The following is a 19,417-nucleotide window of genomic DNA, read 5'->3' on the forward strand; positions in this document are numbered from 1 at the left end:
CTTGTGTAGGTGTTTTCGGTTAGTAAAAGTAAAGTGATCCACTATGTATTCTTACACTGTAACTCTTTAAAAGACAGTACTTTTCTCTCTCTCTCTCTCTCTCTCTCTCTCTCTCTCTCTCTCTCTCTCTCTCTCTCTCTCTCTCTCTCTCTCTCTCTCTCTCTCTCTCTCTCTCTCTCTCTCTCTCTCTCTCTCTCTCTCTCTCTCTCTCTCTCTCTCTCTCTCTCTCTCTCTGAAGTGGAATGATTTAGCCTCTCCCTGATCCGCTAAGAGAGACTGTACACATAAGTAACACAAAGCTCTAAATAACACAAAGCTTTCTTCTTAAGATTATAACCTTATTTACATCCACATATCCTGGGACACTGGCAGAGAGAGTGTGTTCTCTGGCTAATTGAGACAAGAGTGGAGTGTATGTGGATGTGTGGAAGTGTTTAACTATACAAAAATAGTAAACAAACAACATTTTGACCAACTGGGGACATTTTGTTCATCCCCACAAGGTCAAATGCTATCTCTAGGGGGTTTAGGGTTAAGGTTGGAATTAGTTTCACAGCTAGGGTAAGGCTTAGGGGAAATAGGATGGGACTGAATTGTGTGTCCCCACAAAATTTGAAATTAGTTATATAAGACTGTGTGTGTGTGTATGTGTGTGTGTGTGTGTGTGTGTGTGTGTGTGTGTGTGTGTGTGTGTGTGTGTGTGTGTGTGTGTGTGTGTGTGTGTGTGTGTGTGTGTGTGTGTGTGTGTGTGTGTGTGTGTGTGGCCTCAGAGGACAACACAATGATAATGTGTTGGGGCTTTGTCTGCCACAGAGACACATTAATGGTTAATACTGAGAGACTACTGGTCCAGAAAGGAAGTGTGTGTGTTTGTGTTGGTGTTGTGTTGGTGATTGAGTCCAGGTGAGTCCAGTAATCGCTGATGAGCGTGAAGGATGGAAGGCAGGTGTGCGTAATGATGATGGCAGGAGTGCGCAATGCTGGGGAGCCTGGTGCCCTTAAGAGCCAGGGGGGAAGAGCGGGAGCATGCACAACATAGGTAGCTTTCTCCTGGCATCCGTCAAACCCAGGTTCGTCTGTCGGACTGCCAGGTGTTGAAGCATGATTCATCACTCCAGGGAATACGTTTCCACTGCTCCAGAGTCCAATGGTGGTGAGCTGTGCACCACTCCAGCCGATGCTTGACATTGTGCATGGTGATCTTATTCTTGTGTGCGCCTGCTTGGTCATGGAAACCCATTTCATGAATCTCTCAACTAACAGTTCTTGTGCTGACATGGCTTCCAGAGGCCGTTTGGAAGTCGGTAATGAGTGTTGCAACCGAGGAAAGACGATTTTTAGCTTCAGCGTTTGGCGGTCCTGTTCTTTGCGGTTTTGTGGCCTACCAGTTCGCGGCTGAGCAGTTGTTGCTCCTAGACGTTTCCACTTCACAATAACAGCACTACAGATGATTGGGGCAACTCTAGCAAGACAGAAATTTGAAGAACTGACAAGATGGAAAGGTGGCATCCTATGACAGTGACACATTGAAAGTCAATGAGCTCTTCAGTAAGGCCATTATATGTTTGTCTATGGAGATTGAATGGCTGTGTGCTCTATTTTATACACCTGTCAGCAACGGCTGTGGCTGAACTAGCCGAATCCACTCATTTTAAGGAGTGTCCACATACTTTTGTATCTATAATGTATCTTGAACACACACCCAGTATTCAAACATGCACTCTTTAAAACCATACAAGCACACAAACCCATTCCCTACAAGTTCAGTATTGATCAGTATATGAATGACGCAATGCACATCAATATGCTGCCAGAGCATGTGAGAGGCGTGCGGACTAGTATGCTGCTGTGGGTCTCCCCTCTAGTGATCTATTCCTCTGCACCCGTGTCAGTGATGTGTCAAAGTTACAGTAGGGATATCAAAGTGTTAGACTCACTTTGAACCTGTACACCTTTCTGATGTAAGACATCGCAGTACTGCTCTCCCACAGGCAAGGTGAGTTGTCCATTCAAGCTGAGATAGTGGGAGCAAACGGCTCTTTGACATGATATATTGCTCTATGCACTATTGAGCTGTTTAATTCTAGTGATATGCATGGCATGTTTATAATAGTATTATGCCAGACTTAAGACACAGACAGGGATTCATTTCAGCTGGGTTTGACATCTTATTGTTGCCGTGCCAACCTGGTCACGGAGGTGACAGTACCTTGGTCGTCAATGGCTTCTATACCCATACCCATAAACCCCGCCCGTTTCTACAATTTCTCTTCTTAAAATTCTGCTGTCCTTTTCTCTCCTCTCCCTCTAGTGTTGTAGGGGATTATGTAAGATAAGAGGTGCTAAAACACTATAGTCGCTAGCCTTACCTTGTTCTCTCTCTCTCTTATTATTTGATCAATTTCTCTCTATGACCAACTCTCTCGCTCTCTTTCAAGCACTGTCGTCCCTACCATTATCCCACCTCTCTATGCTCTCTCTCTCTCTCTCTCTCTCTCTCTCTCTCTCTCTCTCTCTCTCTCTCTCTCTCTCTCTCTCTCTCTCTCTCTCTCTCTCTCCATGCTCTCTCTCTCTCTCTCTCTCTCTATGCTCTCTCTCTCTCTCTCTCTCTCTCTCTCTCTCTCTCTCTCTCTCTCTCTCTCTCCCTCCCTCTCTCAAGCACAATAGTCCCTACCATTACCCCCCTATCGCTCTGATGCTTTCAGTGAGAATGTCCATCACCTCTATTTCTGCACACTGTCCTCTGAATCACTCAATGTGCCTTTCTTCATAGCATGAAAAAAAATGGAAAAAAAGAAGGAGAAAAATAGAAAAAAAGAAAGAAAAAGCTCCCTCTCAAAGCCACCTCGGGGCAATGTTCCCTCTCATTTGTTTGGCACTGAGCAAATTTCAGGTCTGCTGAGTGCAAACTTGAAAGTTGTGAAAATTCTGTGCAACTTCCAGTGTGCGTTTACTGTGAACACTGAGGCTGTACCTGCTTTAAGTTACATTTTTTAGTGGCCAAGTAGGCTACTGTGGCTATTTGATCATAATGTAGGCCTACCAGAGTGGCCTACCATCAAAAACAATGGAGAAAATGCATCCCATAATTTAACATGGAAATAGCTGTTCTTTCATTCAGCCTACAGTAGCAGCCAATGTGTGGTGTTTAATGTAGGCCTACATTCCATGAGACTTTTGAAAAAAACATACGAGCTTGACATTAACCTGTTTATCCACTTGTCCTTCAGACAAGGAGGTGACTGAAAATGTGTTGTTTGATGGAAGAAACCACTTTACAAAATAAAATGCATTATTTTTTCCATACCATTACTTCATAGAATCAGACAATATATGCTACCCTCTGCTTATTGGCTGCTTAGCTTATTCAAGCCTGTGTCAAAATACAACACTGCCCATTTAAGACAAAAAAAAGCTCTTTACCTGACTCTTTTCAAAGATGTCTAGAAATGTTCACGTTTTGTGCTCTTGTAGGAAGCAATCACTCCCCTTTTACTGATTACAAAGGATCTATAACTGGGCTAAAAACTCACTAACTAGCAAAGGATATGAACTAAATGTGCACACGGGGCTACATGCAGCTTTTGCTTTGATCTCAAAACAAGCACATCTACTCACGACCACAGCTGTAAACACAGTCCAGTTCAAAGTAAATGGCACAGATCTATATATGGCAATGGTCTATTTGCATATAGGCCAACTGCAGCTCTGATTGGTTATGCCGCACCGGTCTGTGTAGAGTACCGCCGCGTTATGTGCAATAGAATCCTACTAAGATGTGTTCTGCCTACCACAAAATCTCTTGCATAGTTTGTTTTGCTTTGGTATGTCACATTGAAAGTGGCTAATATTGCATTGATTCGATCATAATTGCCACAGTAAAGAGTAGTGATAGTTTTAACTTACAGGGAAAACTCTAGAAAGTTGAAGTTACAGTTTTGTGCTTCTCTCCGTGTAATGATATTTCTTCTGCACTCTATGCTGCAGTACTGGGGAGCTGTGTGGCGGTCTCGGGGCTACTGAGTTCCCGTTTAGGAGTAGACATATCATAGGAAACTGGGACACTCCGATTAGTATGATATGTTACAATTCGTATGGTATGGATTCATTTGTGGATGTCGATCATCCATTTTGTATGATTATGTAACAAATTACAATTCGTATGATATGTCATAAATTGCAATTAGTACAACTTTTCAAAAGTATGACGTGTTACAAATTCCAATTTGTTTGTGGCTAACATTAGCTAGGTGGCTAACACTAATGTTAGCTAGGTGGCTAACACTAATGTTAGCTAGGTGGCAAATGTTAGCTAGGCTATGAGTTAGGGGTTGTGGTTAGAGTTAAGGTTAGCGTTCGCTAACATGTTAAGTAGTTGCAAGAAGCTAAAAAGTAATAAGTAGTTGCTAATTAGCTAAAATATTGTCTGTTATGAGATTCAAACATGCAACCTTTGGGTTGCTAGACATTCGGGTTATGCGCCCACCTTTCATGTGGACCTCAGGAAGAGTAGCTGATGCTTTTGCAGCAGCTAATGGGATACACCCTGACCAATTACACTCTGTTCATATTCGCCTTAAGTAACTTTTTCTGTCTTATGTAACCATACCAAATGTAACAAATCATACTAGTTTGAGTGTCCCAGATTTACATGTATAATGTTACGTCTAGTCTATGAGACCAGGCTGCTCAAAGGGATTTTCTCTATGACCTTTTCTTCTCTCTCGCTGTCTTCTGTGGTTCATTCCCCCTACGAAAATGGGTCACCTTTCTTCTGTCTGGAGAGAATGCCTGTGTAAGTATATCCTCTACAGCTGTGCTCTCTCTCGCTCGCTCTCTCTGTCTCTCTCTCTGTCTCTCTCTCTGTGTGTGTGTGTTTGTGTGTGCATACGTGCATTCGTGAATGCGTGCATGTGTGTTTTATTCATACCTGTGTTCATGTGTGTATGTATTTGTGTATCAAAGTGTGTGTGTGCAGATTGACACATCGGGAAAGCCGGTGTTAAAAAACGTCATGCCACGCCATTCCTCTCTATACCCCAGGTCCTGCAGGCAGAATGTCGACTTCGACGTGAACGTGCAGAGCTACCTTAAACAGAACTACACAGCAGACTAGAAAAGTGCTCTACTTTCTCTCGGTCTACCTCTCCACTCTCTCTCCCACATCAAGGTGAAATAAGAGAGTTGCATACCAGTACAATGGGGATGCGTCCCAAATGGCACCCTATCTATAGTGATAGGGAATAGGGTGCCATTTGGGATGCATGAGTACTGTGCATTAGACTATGTCAGATTGGTAGTGGCACTGAATACCGTATCTTTGACTGTTCGACATGATGAGATCCACAGAGATAATAGACTTTCAATTATGCAGGATCGGAATTTTTTTTCTCTGATCAGGTACTGCATTATTGAAAGGATATTATCTCTTTGGATCTGATATCATGATAGATAGTACATTAAACAATGGGAGATACATGTTATAGCCACGTGTTGTTACTTTGTTAGGTGTACTGACTGACACGGTTGTATGCTAATCAAATCAAATTTGATTGGTCACGTACACATATTTTGCCGATGTTATCGAAGGTGCACTAAAATGCTTATGTTTCCAGCTCCAACGTTGCAGTAGTACCTAACGATACAAGACAATACACACAAATCCCCCAAAAATAAAAAGAAAGAAATCACGACATTTCGAAACGAGCAATGTCAGAGTCTGGAATACAGTACCAGTCAAAAGTTTGGACACACCTACTTTTTTCCATTTTTTAAAACTATTTTCTACATTGTAGAATATAGTGAAGACATCCAAACTATGAAATAACACATACGGAATAATGTAGTAACCAAAAATGTGTTAAACAAATCAACATATTGTCACGTTCGTCGTATGAATGAATGAGACCAAGTGTAGAGTTCCACATATTTTAATCAACTGAAACTCACGAAACAAAACAATAAAGAACAAACGAAACGTGACGCTATACACAATAGTGCTGACAGTCAACTACAGTCAACTAAGATCTCACGAAACACGAAAGGGAAATGGCTACCTAAATATGATCCCCAATCAGAGACAACGTTTTTAAACGCTGTCTCTGATTGAGAACCATATCAGGCCAACATAGAAATATAAAAACCCCTAGACCTACAACAACCCTAGTCATACAAAAACTAGCGTACCCACCTTAGTCACACCCTAACCTAACCAAAATATAAAGAAAACAGAGATATCTAAGGTCAAGGCATGACACATACATTTTACATTTCAGATTCTTCACCCTTTGCCTTGATGACAGCTTTGCAAACTTTTGGCATTTTCTCAACCAGCTTCAACTGGAATGCTTTCCAGTCAGTCAAAGGAGTTCCCACATACGCTAAGCACTTGTTGGCTGCTTTTCCTTCACTCCGCGATCCAACTCACCTCAATTGGGTTGAGGTCGGGTGATTGTGGAGGCCAGGTCATCTGATGCAGCACTCCATCAAACTCTTTCTTGGTCAAATAGCCCTTACACAGCCTGGAGGTGGGGTTTTTTGGTCATTGCAAACCAGATGCTGTGGTAGCCATGCTGGTTAATTGTGAATTTTAAATAAATCACTGATACTGTCACCAGCAAAGCAACTCCACACCATCGCACCTCCTCCATGCTTCATGGTGGGAACCACACATGCGGAGATCATCCATTCACCTACTCTGCGTCTCACAGAGACACGGTGGTTGGGACCAAAAATCTCAAATTTGGACTCATAGGACAGATTTCCACCTGCAAATGTCTATTGCTCGAGTTTCTAATGAACTTAACCTCTGGAGCAGAGGTAACTCTGCAGAGGTCTTCCTTTTCTGTGGTGGTCCTCATGAGAGCCAGTTTCATCATAGCGCTTTATGGTTTTGCGACTACACTGATATTTTCCAGATTGATTGACCTTCATGTCTTAAAATAATGATGGGCTGTCATTTCTCCTTGCTTATTTGAGCTGTTCTTGCCATAATAAGGACTTGGTTATTTACCAAATAGGGCTATCAAGATGGCACAGACAGATAGGGCAGCCGTGCTTCTAGCAACTTTGTATTTAGTTTTTATGTGTTATTTGTTACATTATTAGCCCATATTTTTTGTGTGTTATTACATACAACAGGAAAGAACTTTTGGATATCAGAGCAGCGGTAACATACCGCATTACCAACATTAGGACCAGGAATACAACTTTCCCAAATTGGATCCGTTGTTCTTACCCCCCAGGGCAATTGAACTGATTTGAGAGGCTGATTCCAGGTCCGACTCAGGAGGCACGCACACCACCCACCGCCTCCAAGTATATTATTACTTGCTACCGTTCAGTCTCTGGATAATAAAGTTGACGAGCTCAGGGTGAGCATCTCCTTCGAGAGACATATCAGGGATTGTGACATACTCTGTTTCACAGAAACATGGCTCTCTCGGGATATACTGTCTATACAGACAGTTGGGTTCTCAGTTCATCGCGCAGACAGGAATAAATCTCTCTCCAGGAAGAAGAACAGCGGGGTGTATGTTTCATGATTAACTACTCATGGTGTGATTGTGATAACATACAGAAACTCAAGTCCTTTTGTTCACCTGACCTAGAATACCTCACAATCAAATGCCAACCGTATTACTTCCCAAGAGACTTTACTTGAGTTATAGTCACAGCCTTGTATTTTCCCCTCAAGCCGAAACATCGACGGCCAATGAAGAACTACACTGGACCACATATCCATATCCACATATACTGAGGACAAATTTATTGCAGCTGGGGATTTTAACAAAGCTAATCTGAGGAAAATGCTACCAAAGTTCTACCAACACATTGACTGTAGCACTCGCTCTGAGGAACTTTGGACTTCTGTTACTCAGCTTTTCGACATGCCTACAAGGCCCTCCCCAGCCCTCCCTTGGGCAAATCTGATCATGACTCCGTTTTGCTCCTCCCTTCCTATAGGCAGGAACAGGAAGTATCCATGCTACGGACTGGGATATGTTCCGGGTAGCCTCTGATAATAATATCGACGAATACACAAATACGATGACTGAGTTTATCAGGAAATGTATAGGATATGTACCCTTGTGACTATGAAAAGCTACCCAAATCAGAAACTGTGGAAAGATGTCAGCATTCATGCAAAACTGAAAGGGCGAACCACCACATTAAACTATGACAAGGTGACTGGAAATATGGCCGAATACAAACAGGGTAATTATTCCCTCTGTAAGGCAAGCAAACAAGCAAAACATCAGTACAGTGACAAAGTGGAGTTGCAATTCAACGGCTCAGACACGAGAAGTACGTAGCAGAGTCTACAGAAAATCACAGACTACAAAGAGAAAACCAGCAACGTCGCGGACACCAATGTCTTGCATCCGGATAAGCTAAACAACTTTTTCACCTGCTTTGAGGATAACACAGTGTAATTGATGCGGCCAGCTACCAAGGACTGTGGGTTCTCCTTCTCCGTGGCCGACATGAGCGAGACATTTAAGCATTTTAACCCACACAAGGTTGCCGGCCCAGACAGCATCCATAGCCGCAACCTCAGAGCATGTGCAGACCAACTGACTGGAGTGTTTACGAACATATTCAATTGCTCCTGTCATGACGTTGGCCTCTTTGGGTATAGCAAGCCCCACCCCCCTCTCCCTGCCTCTCCCTTGCCTCCTTCAACTTGGTTGCTGTGGTCAGAGAGACGTTGTAAATTCCTGAGAATCTCCTCAGAGTAAAATTTCATAGAGAACAAAGCAATTCCTTCCACCTCACAGAACTTGAGGTACGAACACATTTCATGTTCCGGAGAAAGTATAAAAGATCGGTGAAAAATCCTACGAACTGGTCCGTTTGTCACAACTTGGGGAAGCTTATGGGAGACAGTGTGGCCACATTACCATAATGCTGTTTATATAATATCCTCAGATATGAGGTTTACACTTAATTGTTGTATAAGATGAATGAGTGAGTATGATACTGTTTGTAAAATTGTGTAATATGAGTTTGGACTGTTTAATGAAGGAAAACTCAAAAAGGGGATTTGAGGACTGTCCCTGAGTCCAGTCAGGGTCAGGCGTCCTGGGACAGCCCTTTTCTGCCTTCCGTATAAAACCCCCACTCGGGTTTTTGATCAGCAGACCGAGCTTACCTCATTTACGAGATGGCTAAAGGTTGCAGACCACGTTATTCTCCATTAGGAAAGTACAAAGGTTGTAGACCCTTGCTGAATATTTTAACCATACCACATGGTTAAACTCTTAGACTATCGATACCGACAGAATAAGAACAAGTCTTTGATATTAATTACTAGTCTGCAGCTAGGAATCCAGTATCATTGAACGCAAAGAATGACAACTGTCGAAACACCCATTCTATAACGAAACGAATGAATGTCACCCTGAACTATCCAATACAACCAATACAAAGAGAGATAGGGAGAGAGGCGGACAATTCTACAAAATAAATTAACTTTACACCAGTGATCAAGACGACACGCTGAGCGTAAATATATATATTGATTGCAATTGTTCCCGAATGAGTGAGCGTTCATGTGCAAAGGATTAGCATTTCAATTGTTATAATTATCACTTTGTAGTGACTTCTTAGTCAACCCCCACTTCCCCTTTTGTCTAACAAGCCGCCATGCCAGTTTAGCCCACTGGGGCACATTCTCATTTCATGTAACCACATTTACCTTGATTTTGTGTTTGTCTATGCATTTTGGTGAATTACTTAGTTAGTAATAAATAAATTATTTAAGACAATTGATGTATGGATGACTCATAGTGAAGACTGGGTTCGTGCAGATAACCAACCATTTACGAAGTTTGGAATGAGACTAATGTGAAGCAAATAATTAATTAATGAAAAGTTATTTTAGGAAATTATAATTTTGTAATCTGAATATTTTTCCTTGATGCCCCGACTTCCTAGTAATTAAAGTTACATGATTAATCAGTATAATCGCGTAATGCTAATTACAAAGAATCTTTGATAACAACTATGTCTTCAGTTAATGATAGTAAAGACAGAACACTCCCTATCCCAGTCTGCTCTCCCCACATGCTGCAAGATGTCCACCATTCTTCCTGTACCCAAGAAAGGAAAGGTAACTGAACTAAATGACTATCGCCCTTTTAACATCTGCTAAACATGTGTATGTGACCAATACAATTTGATTTGATTTGATTTACCTTGTCACAACACAACCGATTGGCTCAAACGCATTAAGAACGAAATAAATTCCACAAATTAACTTTTAACAAGGCATACAGATTCATTGAAATGCATTCCAGGTGACTACCTCATGAAGCTTGTCAAAAGAATGGCAAAGTGTGCAAAGCTGTCATCAAGGCAAAGGGTGGCTACTTTGAAGAATCTCAAACATAAAATATATTTTGATATGTTTAACACTCTTTTGGTTACTACATAATTCCATATGTGTTATTTCATAGTTTTTCTGTCTTTACTATATTCTACAATGTACTGTATGTACACATTTTTTTTAAATATATTTAATTGTGTTCTAACCCTACCATTTGTTGTCATTATTCCCAACCTTCAGCTCCATTCAACCCCTCCCATCCATCTCTTAACACCATCCATATTGAATTTCTATTTTCTATTTCTAACTGTGCTGTTGATGTTTCACAAAAGTTCTGAACCTTTCTATTCTCATAATTTCTACAGATTGTAAGTTAAAAACATTTTTTAGCTAAAAGTATTATGATATTTTTGATCGATTGACGATGACCTTTTGGATCACCAAAACGTGACTATTGACGTGACTATCGTTAAAATGATGACGATTATTTTATCAAATCAATGAACAATGTTGAATTATTACGTGATTCAATTAATCATGTAAAAATTCACTCATTAGCAAACTTGGGGCACCACGGATAAAGTTTGTTTAAAGAGTTACCATTTCCCGAATTAACTCAAGAATACATCAGAATTTATCGTTATCATACCAGTCATCAATTAATCATTTTTACCTCGTATCAGTCTCATTCTGAACGTCGATGACTTCAAATCTGCAACGAACCCTAGTCTAAATGATGAATCAGCGATACACAAATTGTCTTAATAATTTATTTGCAAACTAACTAAATAATCACACAGAAATACATAAACATAAACACGGAATACGTTGAATTGATTACTAACATAATACAATGAAAAGTCCCTAGCTGACTAACCCGATATGATGGCTTGTTACACAATGAAAGGGAGGGGCAAGATAAAGAGAGCGGGAGAGACAAAGAAGGGACCCATTGTACATACATGTGGAAAGTATGCTCATCATAAATATGGATAGTTAGCACCCTAACAAGCGCTCATTTGGATTTAGAAATGCAACACATAAACTCAGAAAAAAAAGAAACAGACCTTTTTCAGGACCCTGTCTTTCAAAGATAATTAGTAAAAATCCAAATAACTTCACAGATCTTCATTGTAAAGCGTTTAAACACTGTTCCCCATGCTTGAACCATAAACAATTAAGGAACATGCACTTGTGGAACGGTCGTTAAAACCTGTTACTCCTACCCCCTACTTTTTCGAACATTCTGTTAAAAATCGCATTTCAGCACCCTGCTTCTCATGCCAGGAATATAGTATATGCATATGATTAGTATGTGTGGATAGAAAACACTCAGACGTTTATAAAACTGGTTAAATCACGGCTGTGACTATAACAGAACGTGCGTTTCATTGAAAAGTGCAGGAAAATCTGATCACTGAAAATGGAAAAATATATCCATGCGCAACTTCAACCGTTTGATAAAGGTGAACCACATTAAATGGGGCCGAGGTTGCAATACCTACAGCTTCCACACGATGTCAACAGTCTTGTCATTTGCCTACGATTTGTTTCTTGGTCAAACGAAGAAGACAGCCCATTTCTTCAGGTCTCCGACCGGATATTTTGGTTGAGATTTACCCGGACATTATTTCCAGACGTACAGCTATAGAATATACATCGCCTCATGATCAATTAGATCGCTTATTAACGTTTACTAATACCTAAAGTTGCATTACAAAAGTATTTCGAAGTGTTTTGTGAAAGTTTATCGTCGACTTTTTTAATTTAAAAAAATGACGTTACGTTATAAAACGCTATTTTTTTCGTTGATCACACAGTCTTCATAGATTGATATCTAGGCTATATATGGACCGATTTAATCGGGAAAAAAAGGACCCAATAGTGTTTATGGGACATCTAGGAGTGCCAACAAAGAAGATGGTAAACAAAAAAAAATTGTGTTTCATAAATGTAACGTCATTTTTTTTAATTAAAAAAGTCGACGATAAACTTCAAAATACTTTTGTAATGCAACTTTAGGTATTAGTACACGTTAATAAGCGATAAAATTCATCAGGAGGCGATGTAAATTCTATAGGTGTCCGTCTGGAAAAAAATGTCAGGAGAAATCTCAACCAAAACATCCGGTCGGAGACCGGAGGTAATCGGTTCCCTTGATTCGGTTTGACCAAGAATCAAAGCCGAAGCAAATGACAAGACTCTAGACATCGTGTGGAAGCTGTAGGTACTGCAACCTCGGCCTCATTTAATTCGGTTCACCTTTAACAATTCCTGGAAGTGGCGCATGGATATTTATTTCCATTTTCAGTGATCAGATTTTCCTGCACTTTTCGATGAAACGCACGTTCTGTTACAGTCACAGCAGTGATTTAACCAGTTTTATAAACGTCTGAGTGTTTTCTATCCACACATACTAATCATATGCATATACTATATTCCTGGCATGAGCAGCAGGGCGCTGAAATGTTGTGCGATTTTTAACAGAATGTTCGAAAAAGTAGGGGGTAGGAGTAACAGGTTAACACACTGCTCGCTTAACCCGGAAGAAACCCATGCTAATGTGTCAGAGGAAATAACTGCTGACCAAAGTCAGGGTGCATGCATCCAGCCCGCCACAAGTCACTAGAGTGCAGCGGGACAAGGACATCCTGGCCGGCCAAACTCTCCCCTTATCCGAACAACGCTGTGAAGCAGTGCCTTAGATGGCTGCGCCACTCGGGAAGGCTTTACCAGTTCAGTGTATACGTCAATACTATTTTCAAAAGCAACCCGGAACACATCCCAGTCCGTGTGATCAAAACAATCTTGAAGCATAGATTCCGATTGGTCAGACCAGCGTTGAACATTCAGGTACTTCCTGCCTACTGTTTTTTTATGATTTGTTTTATTTCACCTTTATTTAACCAGGTAGGTCAGTTGAGTTCTCATTTGCATCTGCGACCTGTCCAAGATAAAGCAAAGCAGTGCAACAAAAACAATAACACCGATTTACACATCAACGAACGTCCAGTCAATAACATAATAGAAACATCTATGTACAGTGTGTGCAAATGTAGAAGATTAGGGAGGTAAGGCAATAAATAGGCCATAGAGGCAAAATAATTCAATTTCGCATTAACACTGGAGTGATAGATGTGCAGATGATGATGTGCTGTTCGAGATATTGGGGTGCAAAAGAACAAGAAGATAAATAACAATATGGGGATGAGGTAGTTGGGTGTTATATTTACAGATTGGCTGTGAACAGGTACAGTGATCGGTTAGCTGCTCTGACAGCTAATGCCTAAAGTTAGAGAGGGAGATATAAGTCTTCAGCTTCAGTTATTTTTGCAATTCATTCCAGTCACTGGCAGCAAAGAACTGGAAGAAAAGGCAGCCAAAGGAATTTGGCTTTGGGGATGACCAGTGAAATATACCAGCTGGTGCGTGTGCTACGGGTGGGTGTTGCTATGGTGACCAATAAGCTGACATAAGGCAGGGCTTTACCTAGCAAAGACTTGTAGATAACATGGAGCCAGTGGGTTTGGTGACGAATATATAGTGAGGGCCAGCCAATGAGCGCATACAGGTCGCAGTGGTGGGTAGTATATGGGACTTTGTGACAAAACGGATGGCACTGTGATAGACTACATCCAGTTTGGTGAGTAGAGTGTTGGAGGCTATTTTGTAAATGACATCGCCGAAATCAAGGATCGGTAGGATAGTCAACTGACGAGGGTATGTTTGGCAGCATGAGTGAAGGAGGCTTTGTTGCGAAATAGAAAGCCAATTCTAGATTTAATTTAGGATTGGAGATGCTTAATGTGAGTCTAGAAGGAGAGTTTACAGTCTAACCAGACACCTAGGTATTTGTAGTTGTCCACATATTCTAAGTCAGAACCGTCCAGAATAGTGATGCTAGTCTGGTGGGCGGGCTTGGGCAGCAATCGGTTGAAGAGAATGCATTTAGTTTTACTAGCATTTAAAAGCAGTTGGAGGCCACGGAAGGAGGGTTGTATGGCATTGTAGCTCGTTTGGAGGTAACAGTGTCCAACGAAGGGCCCGATGTATACAGAATGGTGTCGTCTGCGTAGAGGTGGATCAGAGAATCGCCCGCAACAAGAGCGACATCATTGATAAATACAGAGAAAACAGTCGGCCCGAGAATTGAACCCTGTGGTACCCCCATAGAGACCGCCAGAGGTTCGGACAACAGGCCCTCCGATTTGACACACTGAACTCTATCTGAGAAGTAGTTGGTGAACCAGGCGAGGCAGTCATTTGAGAAATCAAGACTATGTAGACTATTATTCAGGTTTCTGTAACTGTCATAACTTAATTAATAAGAGGTTGCCATACTGACGTGTACAGATGTTATTATTACGGTACAAGTGGTATTGATAGTGTCATAACTTAATTAATAAGGGGTTGCCATACTGAGGTGTAGAGGTATCCATCGCTGTTCATCCCAATGTAGAGCCCTGTCTTAGTGCTCTGGATGGCTACTATCCTCAGTCCCACAGGAATCAAGTTGAACTGCACTGCAAAACAGACACAAGGGAGGGAAATATAGAGGGGGAGGGGCAGAGTGAAGGAAGGAAGGAGATAGAGACATGTTAGAGCAGTCTACACATGTTGTTGCTTTCTAAAAACATGCTCAGTGTTTGAAAAACACAATTACAGCCTCCTCTCGTTTCATCCCTACCTCCATCCGTCAGTGAAAAAAGAAAGAGAGGAAGATAGTCAGAAGTTGAAGAACAACAAAGCCTCTCTGTTCCACCTGCGGGTCAGAGTGACCAGGAAGAGAGAGATAAAGAGAGAGGGGGAGAGGAAAGTGTTTGTGTGAGAGAGAGAGAGAGAGAGAGAGAGAGAGAGAGAGAGAGAGAGAGAGAGAGAGAGAGAGAGAGAGAGAGAGAGAGAGAGAGAGAGGTGGGAAAGGAGAGTGAGGGAAGGAGAGAAGAGAGAGAGAAAGAAAGAGGGAAAGATGGAGAGAAAGAGAGAGGGGGAAAAGGAAAGTCTGAGAAAGAGAGAGAAGAAAGAAAAAGAGAAAGACAGAAAGAGTGAGAGAGAAACTGAGAGAGAGGGGAAAGGTGAGTGAGAGAGATAAAGAGGGTGAGAGATGAGAGAGCAAGATAAGAAAGAGTACGAAAGAAGGAGAGCAGAAGGCTTTAAGCCTATGGAGTTCATTACGGAGTGAAACCTGCAGAATTCATCTTTAACAACACTGTAAACCCGCTTTCTCTCTCCTTTCCCACTTTCTTTTTTCTCTTTGAAAAGGGATACTTCTGGGATTTTGGCAAGATCTGGCACCTCTCTGTTCTGGACGGTTTCGTTCCGGAACCTATTTGTCCGGATACGGTACCTCTACACGAGAAAAAAATCATTGTTGACAAAGAAAAAAAGTATAATTCCAGATGCCGCCTCATTCATTTTCCTGCACCTAAAATATGTAATTTGAAAACGTTGATTTTCAGCCGGTGCCTAACATTCTAAGATTTCATTAGTGTTGTGCCAGCCTGGGCTTTTGGTTTGTGCAACATTATAGCCTGTATCATTTTCTCTACTAGACATGAGCCTGCAACTCTTATCTTGCCAGCTTTGCAGTTCATCATTTGTTCCCTTATGGAATCATAGCCGAGGGAAGTGTGCTGGAGGAGCTGCAGCACCTCTGATTACTTGAAATAAATTTGCCAAAGTTATAGAATTACTGCCGTCTGTTATTAAATAATAATAAATAATAGCTTAAATCATGCAGAATACTACTCCAGGAGTAGGCCAATCATTTTGCCACAGAGGATCAATAGATTCATTCAAAAAATTGCTTAGCTGTGGATTGTGTTCATGTCGACCAATAACAAAGCATAGAGCCCAGGAACGCTTGGCATATCTGTCAATGAACAGCATGCAACAAGCCTTTCGCAATATTCCAAATACAATCGTGGAAAAACACAGGTTGGAAAGCAAATGGCTCCTGCTGAAAAGAGAAAACTCTAATCTGACTATAGGCCACCAACATATGTTTTATCAACTTCCAAATAGGCCTATTGAGAAAACAATGTTTTACAAAGTGAAACCAGAGATAGGCTTTTAGCACGAGAGTGTCGGCCATCACCAGCGAGTGAGCTGCGCATCATTGGGTGAGTCAGTGAAACTGGAAAGCTTTTCTAGGACTATAATTTCCTCCTCGTATTGTACAATATGTCTCCACACATCTAGGCTATTGATGGATTCAAGACGAGGAGGTTTTTAGTGATCTCAGATTCTTCGTTTGTCAATGTCGAAGTAGCCTGTCAGTTCGATCATTTGTGCGGTGGTCTGCGAAAGCTTCCAGTCATATACAATTAGGTAGAATCGCATAAAAGTACAAAATAAGTTCGTGCATCTTCTGTAAGCGCCTCTACTCTAAATGCTCTATGCAACAACGCAAATACAATGATATGCACAGCTTTGTTATAAAGCAGATTATTTTCTTCTTCGTGCATTCCCGTTACCTCAGAGCACCCTAGGTCAACCCCTTCTTGCGCTCATTTGTTGTTCCGGCCCCTCCTCATTTACAATTTGGGCACTGACGGTAACAGCAGCTGTGACCGTAGATGCTGTTACCATAGACTTCCAGTCACTGCGCTAATGCTAGATAGCAAGCTTCCTCCAAACTGCAGGCAGAGATATAAAATGATATCCACGAGTTCATCTGGCTCTGGGAAAGAAGATAAAGGGCTTCATTGCCACAATCCCCAAGTATCCCTTGATGGCAGTTCAGTGTATCTCCTGTATTCTGAACCTTGGATTTTTCCATAAAAACACACCAAACCTGGCTCTGTCTAAAAAGCATTGTATGTGTCTACAGTATCAGTCAAATGTTTGGACACACCTACTCATTCAAGGGTTTTTCTTTATTTTTACTATTTTCTATGTTATAGAATAATAGTGAAGACATCAAAACTATGAACTAACACATATGGAATCATGTAGTAACCAAAAAAGTAATAAACAAATATATTTTATATTTCAGATTCTTCAAAGTAGCAAACCTTTGCCTTGATGACAGCTTTGCACACTCTTGGCATTCTCTCAACCAGCTTCATGAGGTAGTCACCTGGAATGCATTTCAATTAACTGGTGTGCCTTGTTAAAAGTTCATCTGTGGAATTTCTTTCCTTCTTAATGCGTTTAAGCCAATCAGTTGTGTTGTCAGGGGGAAGATAGCCCTATTTGGTAAAAGACCATATTATGGCAAGAACAACTCAAATAAGCAAAGATAAATGACAGTCCATCATTACTTTAAGGCATGAAGGTCTGTTAACTGCACCTCAGATTGCAACCTAAATAAATGCTTCACAGAGTTCAAGTAACAGATACATCTCAACATCAGCTGTTCAGAGTAGACTGCGTGAATCAGGCCTTCCTGGTCCAATTGCTGCAAACTAACAACTACTAAAGGACACCAATAAGAAGAAGAGACTTGCTTGGTCCAAGAAACACAAGGAATGGACATTAGACCAATGGAAATATGTCCTTTGGTATGCTGAGTCCAAATTTTCCCTGTTCTGTTTTTCAACAGGACAATGACCCAACACACTCCAGGCTGTGTAAGGGCTATTTGACCAAGAAGGAGAGTGATGGAGTGCTGCATCAGATGACCTGGCTTCCACAATCACCCAACCTCAACACAATTGAGATGGCTTGGGATGAGTTGGACTGCAGAGTGAAGGAATAGCAGCCAACAAGTGCTCAGCAAATGTGGGAACTCCTTCAAGACTGTTGGAAAAGCATTCCAGGTGAAGCTGGTTAAGAGAATGCCAAGAGTGTGCAAAGCTGTCATCAAGGAAAAGGATGGCTATATTAAATATATATTCATTTTTTGGACACTTTTTTGGTTACTACATGATTCTGTATGCGCTATTTCATAGTTTTGATGTCTTCGCTATTATTCTACAATGTAGAAAATAGTACAAATAAAGAAAACCCTTGAATGAGTAGGTGTGTCCAAACTTTTGACTGGTAGTGTACAGTATGTCCTCTCTCATCATCAGCGAGTCTTGAACGTGAGCCCAGTGTACCCTCTATGTGGGGGGATATACCAAGTAACAGGTTAACGTGAGCGATATTGACAAAACGCCCCTCGGCTTCACAACACTGGGGGAGCCATGCAGATTTTAAACTGATGCCTGAAAGCATTAAGGTGACTGCTGCCGAGAGAAACAAAGCACTCACTCACTGCCCTTAAAGGTTTTAAAAGGTCCAAAGAAACAAGCTAGGAATAGTAGCTTTAAATAAGCCACTCAATAGCCAGTGTCACGACTTCCGCCGGAGTCGGTCCCTCTCCTTGTTTCAAGCGGCATTCGGCGGTCGACGTCACCGGCCTTCTAGCCATAACCGAACCACTTTTCATTTTCCATTTGTTTTGTCTTTGTTTTTTACACACCTGGTTTCAATTCCCCCAGTACATGTTCATTATTTGACCCTCTGGTTTCCCCCATGTTTGTGTGCGTGTTTGTTTTATTATAAGGCTGTATCTGACGGCTGGTATATTGTTGCCGGATTTTGTTATATACGCCCGTTTATTTCGTGGTACCGGTATTTTTCCAGCACCAGAGTATTGTGTTTATACTGGTGTTTTTCTTGAATTAAATACATTGTCCACGCATCTCAGCTCTCCTGCGCCTGACTTCTTTCACCAGTTACTCACAGCCTTGGCAGCCAGTATAAAAAAACAACAATCCAAGTGCAATTATCAACCCCTGACCACTTTCGTCTAATACAGTTTTCTCGCTGAAAGAGAGATGAGGGGATGGGTGGTGAAAGAGTGCAGCCATGGCTGCCCCCGCCGCCTCTCTATCTCCAGGCCAGGCTTTTATTTGTTCTATCGATCCCTGAATCTCAACTAGGCCATTTCGCAAATGAACATGGTGTCACCGAAGACCACGGAGAAGATGACAAATAGAAGAGCACCCTCTCTATTGCACACACACACATTGAATATGTAATAGCCCCTTCCTCTCCATAACCCTGGCCACTGCGACAGACAGCACACACAATCCTCTCTCTCTCTCTCACTTTCTCTCTCATCAAGACCCTGCACTGACCTGTATTTCACTTTCTGTC

General features: G+C 41.5%; 1 protein-coding gene across 1 annotated transcript in view; it reads right to left on the reverse strand.

Moving 5' to 3' along the window:
* Positions 1–19,417, reverse strand: part of LOC127916059 (fibroblast growth factor 11-like) — a 143,358-nt gene that overhangs the window by 27,640 nt on the left and 96,301 nt on the right. The window contains exon 4 of the mRNA XM_052497264.1: positions 14,750–14,853. Within this exon, the coding sequence (XP_052353224.1) occupies positions 14,750–14,853 (104 nt within the window). The remainder of the gene's footprint in view (positions 1–14,749; positions 14,854–19,417) is intronic.

Source organism: Oncorhynchus keta, chromosome 35, assembly GCF_023373465.1.
Source record: "Oncorhynchus keta strain PuntledgeMale-10-30-2019 chromosome 35, Oket_V2, whole genome shotgun sequence".
NCBI lineage: Eukaryota > Metazoa > Chordata > Actinopteri > Salmoniformes > Salmonidae > Oncorhynchus > Oncorhynchus keta.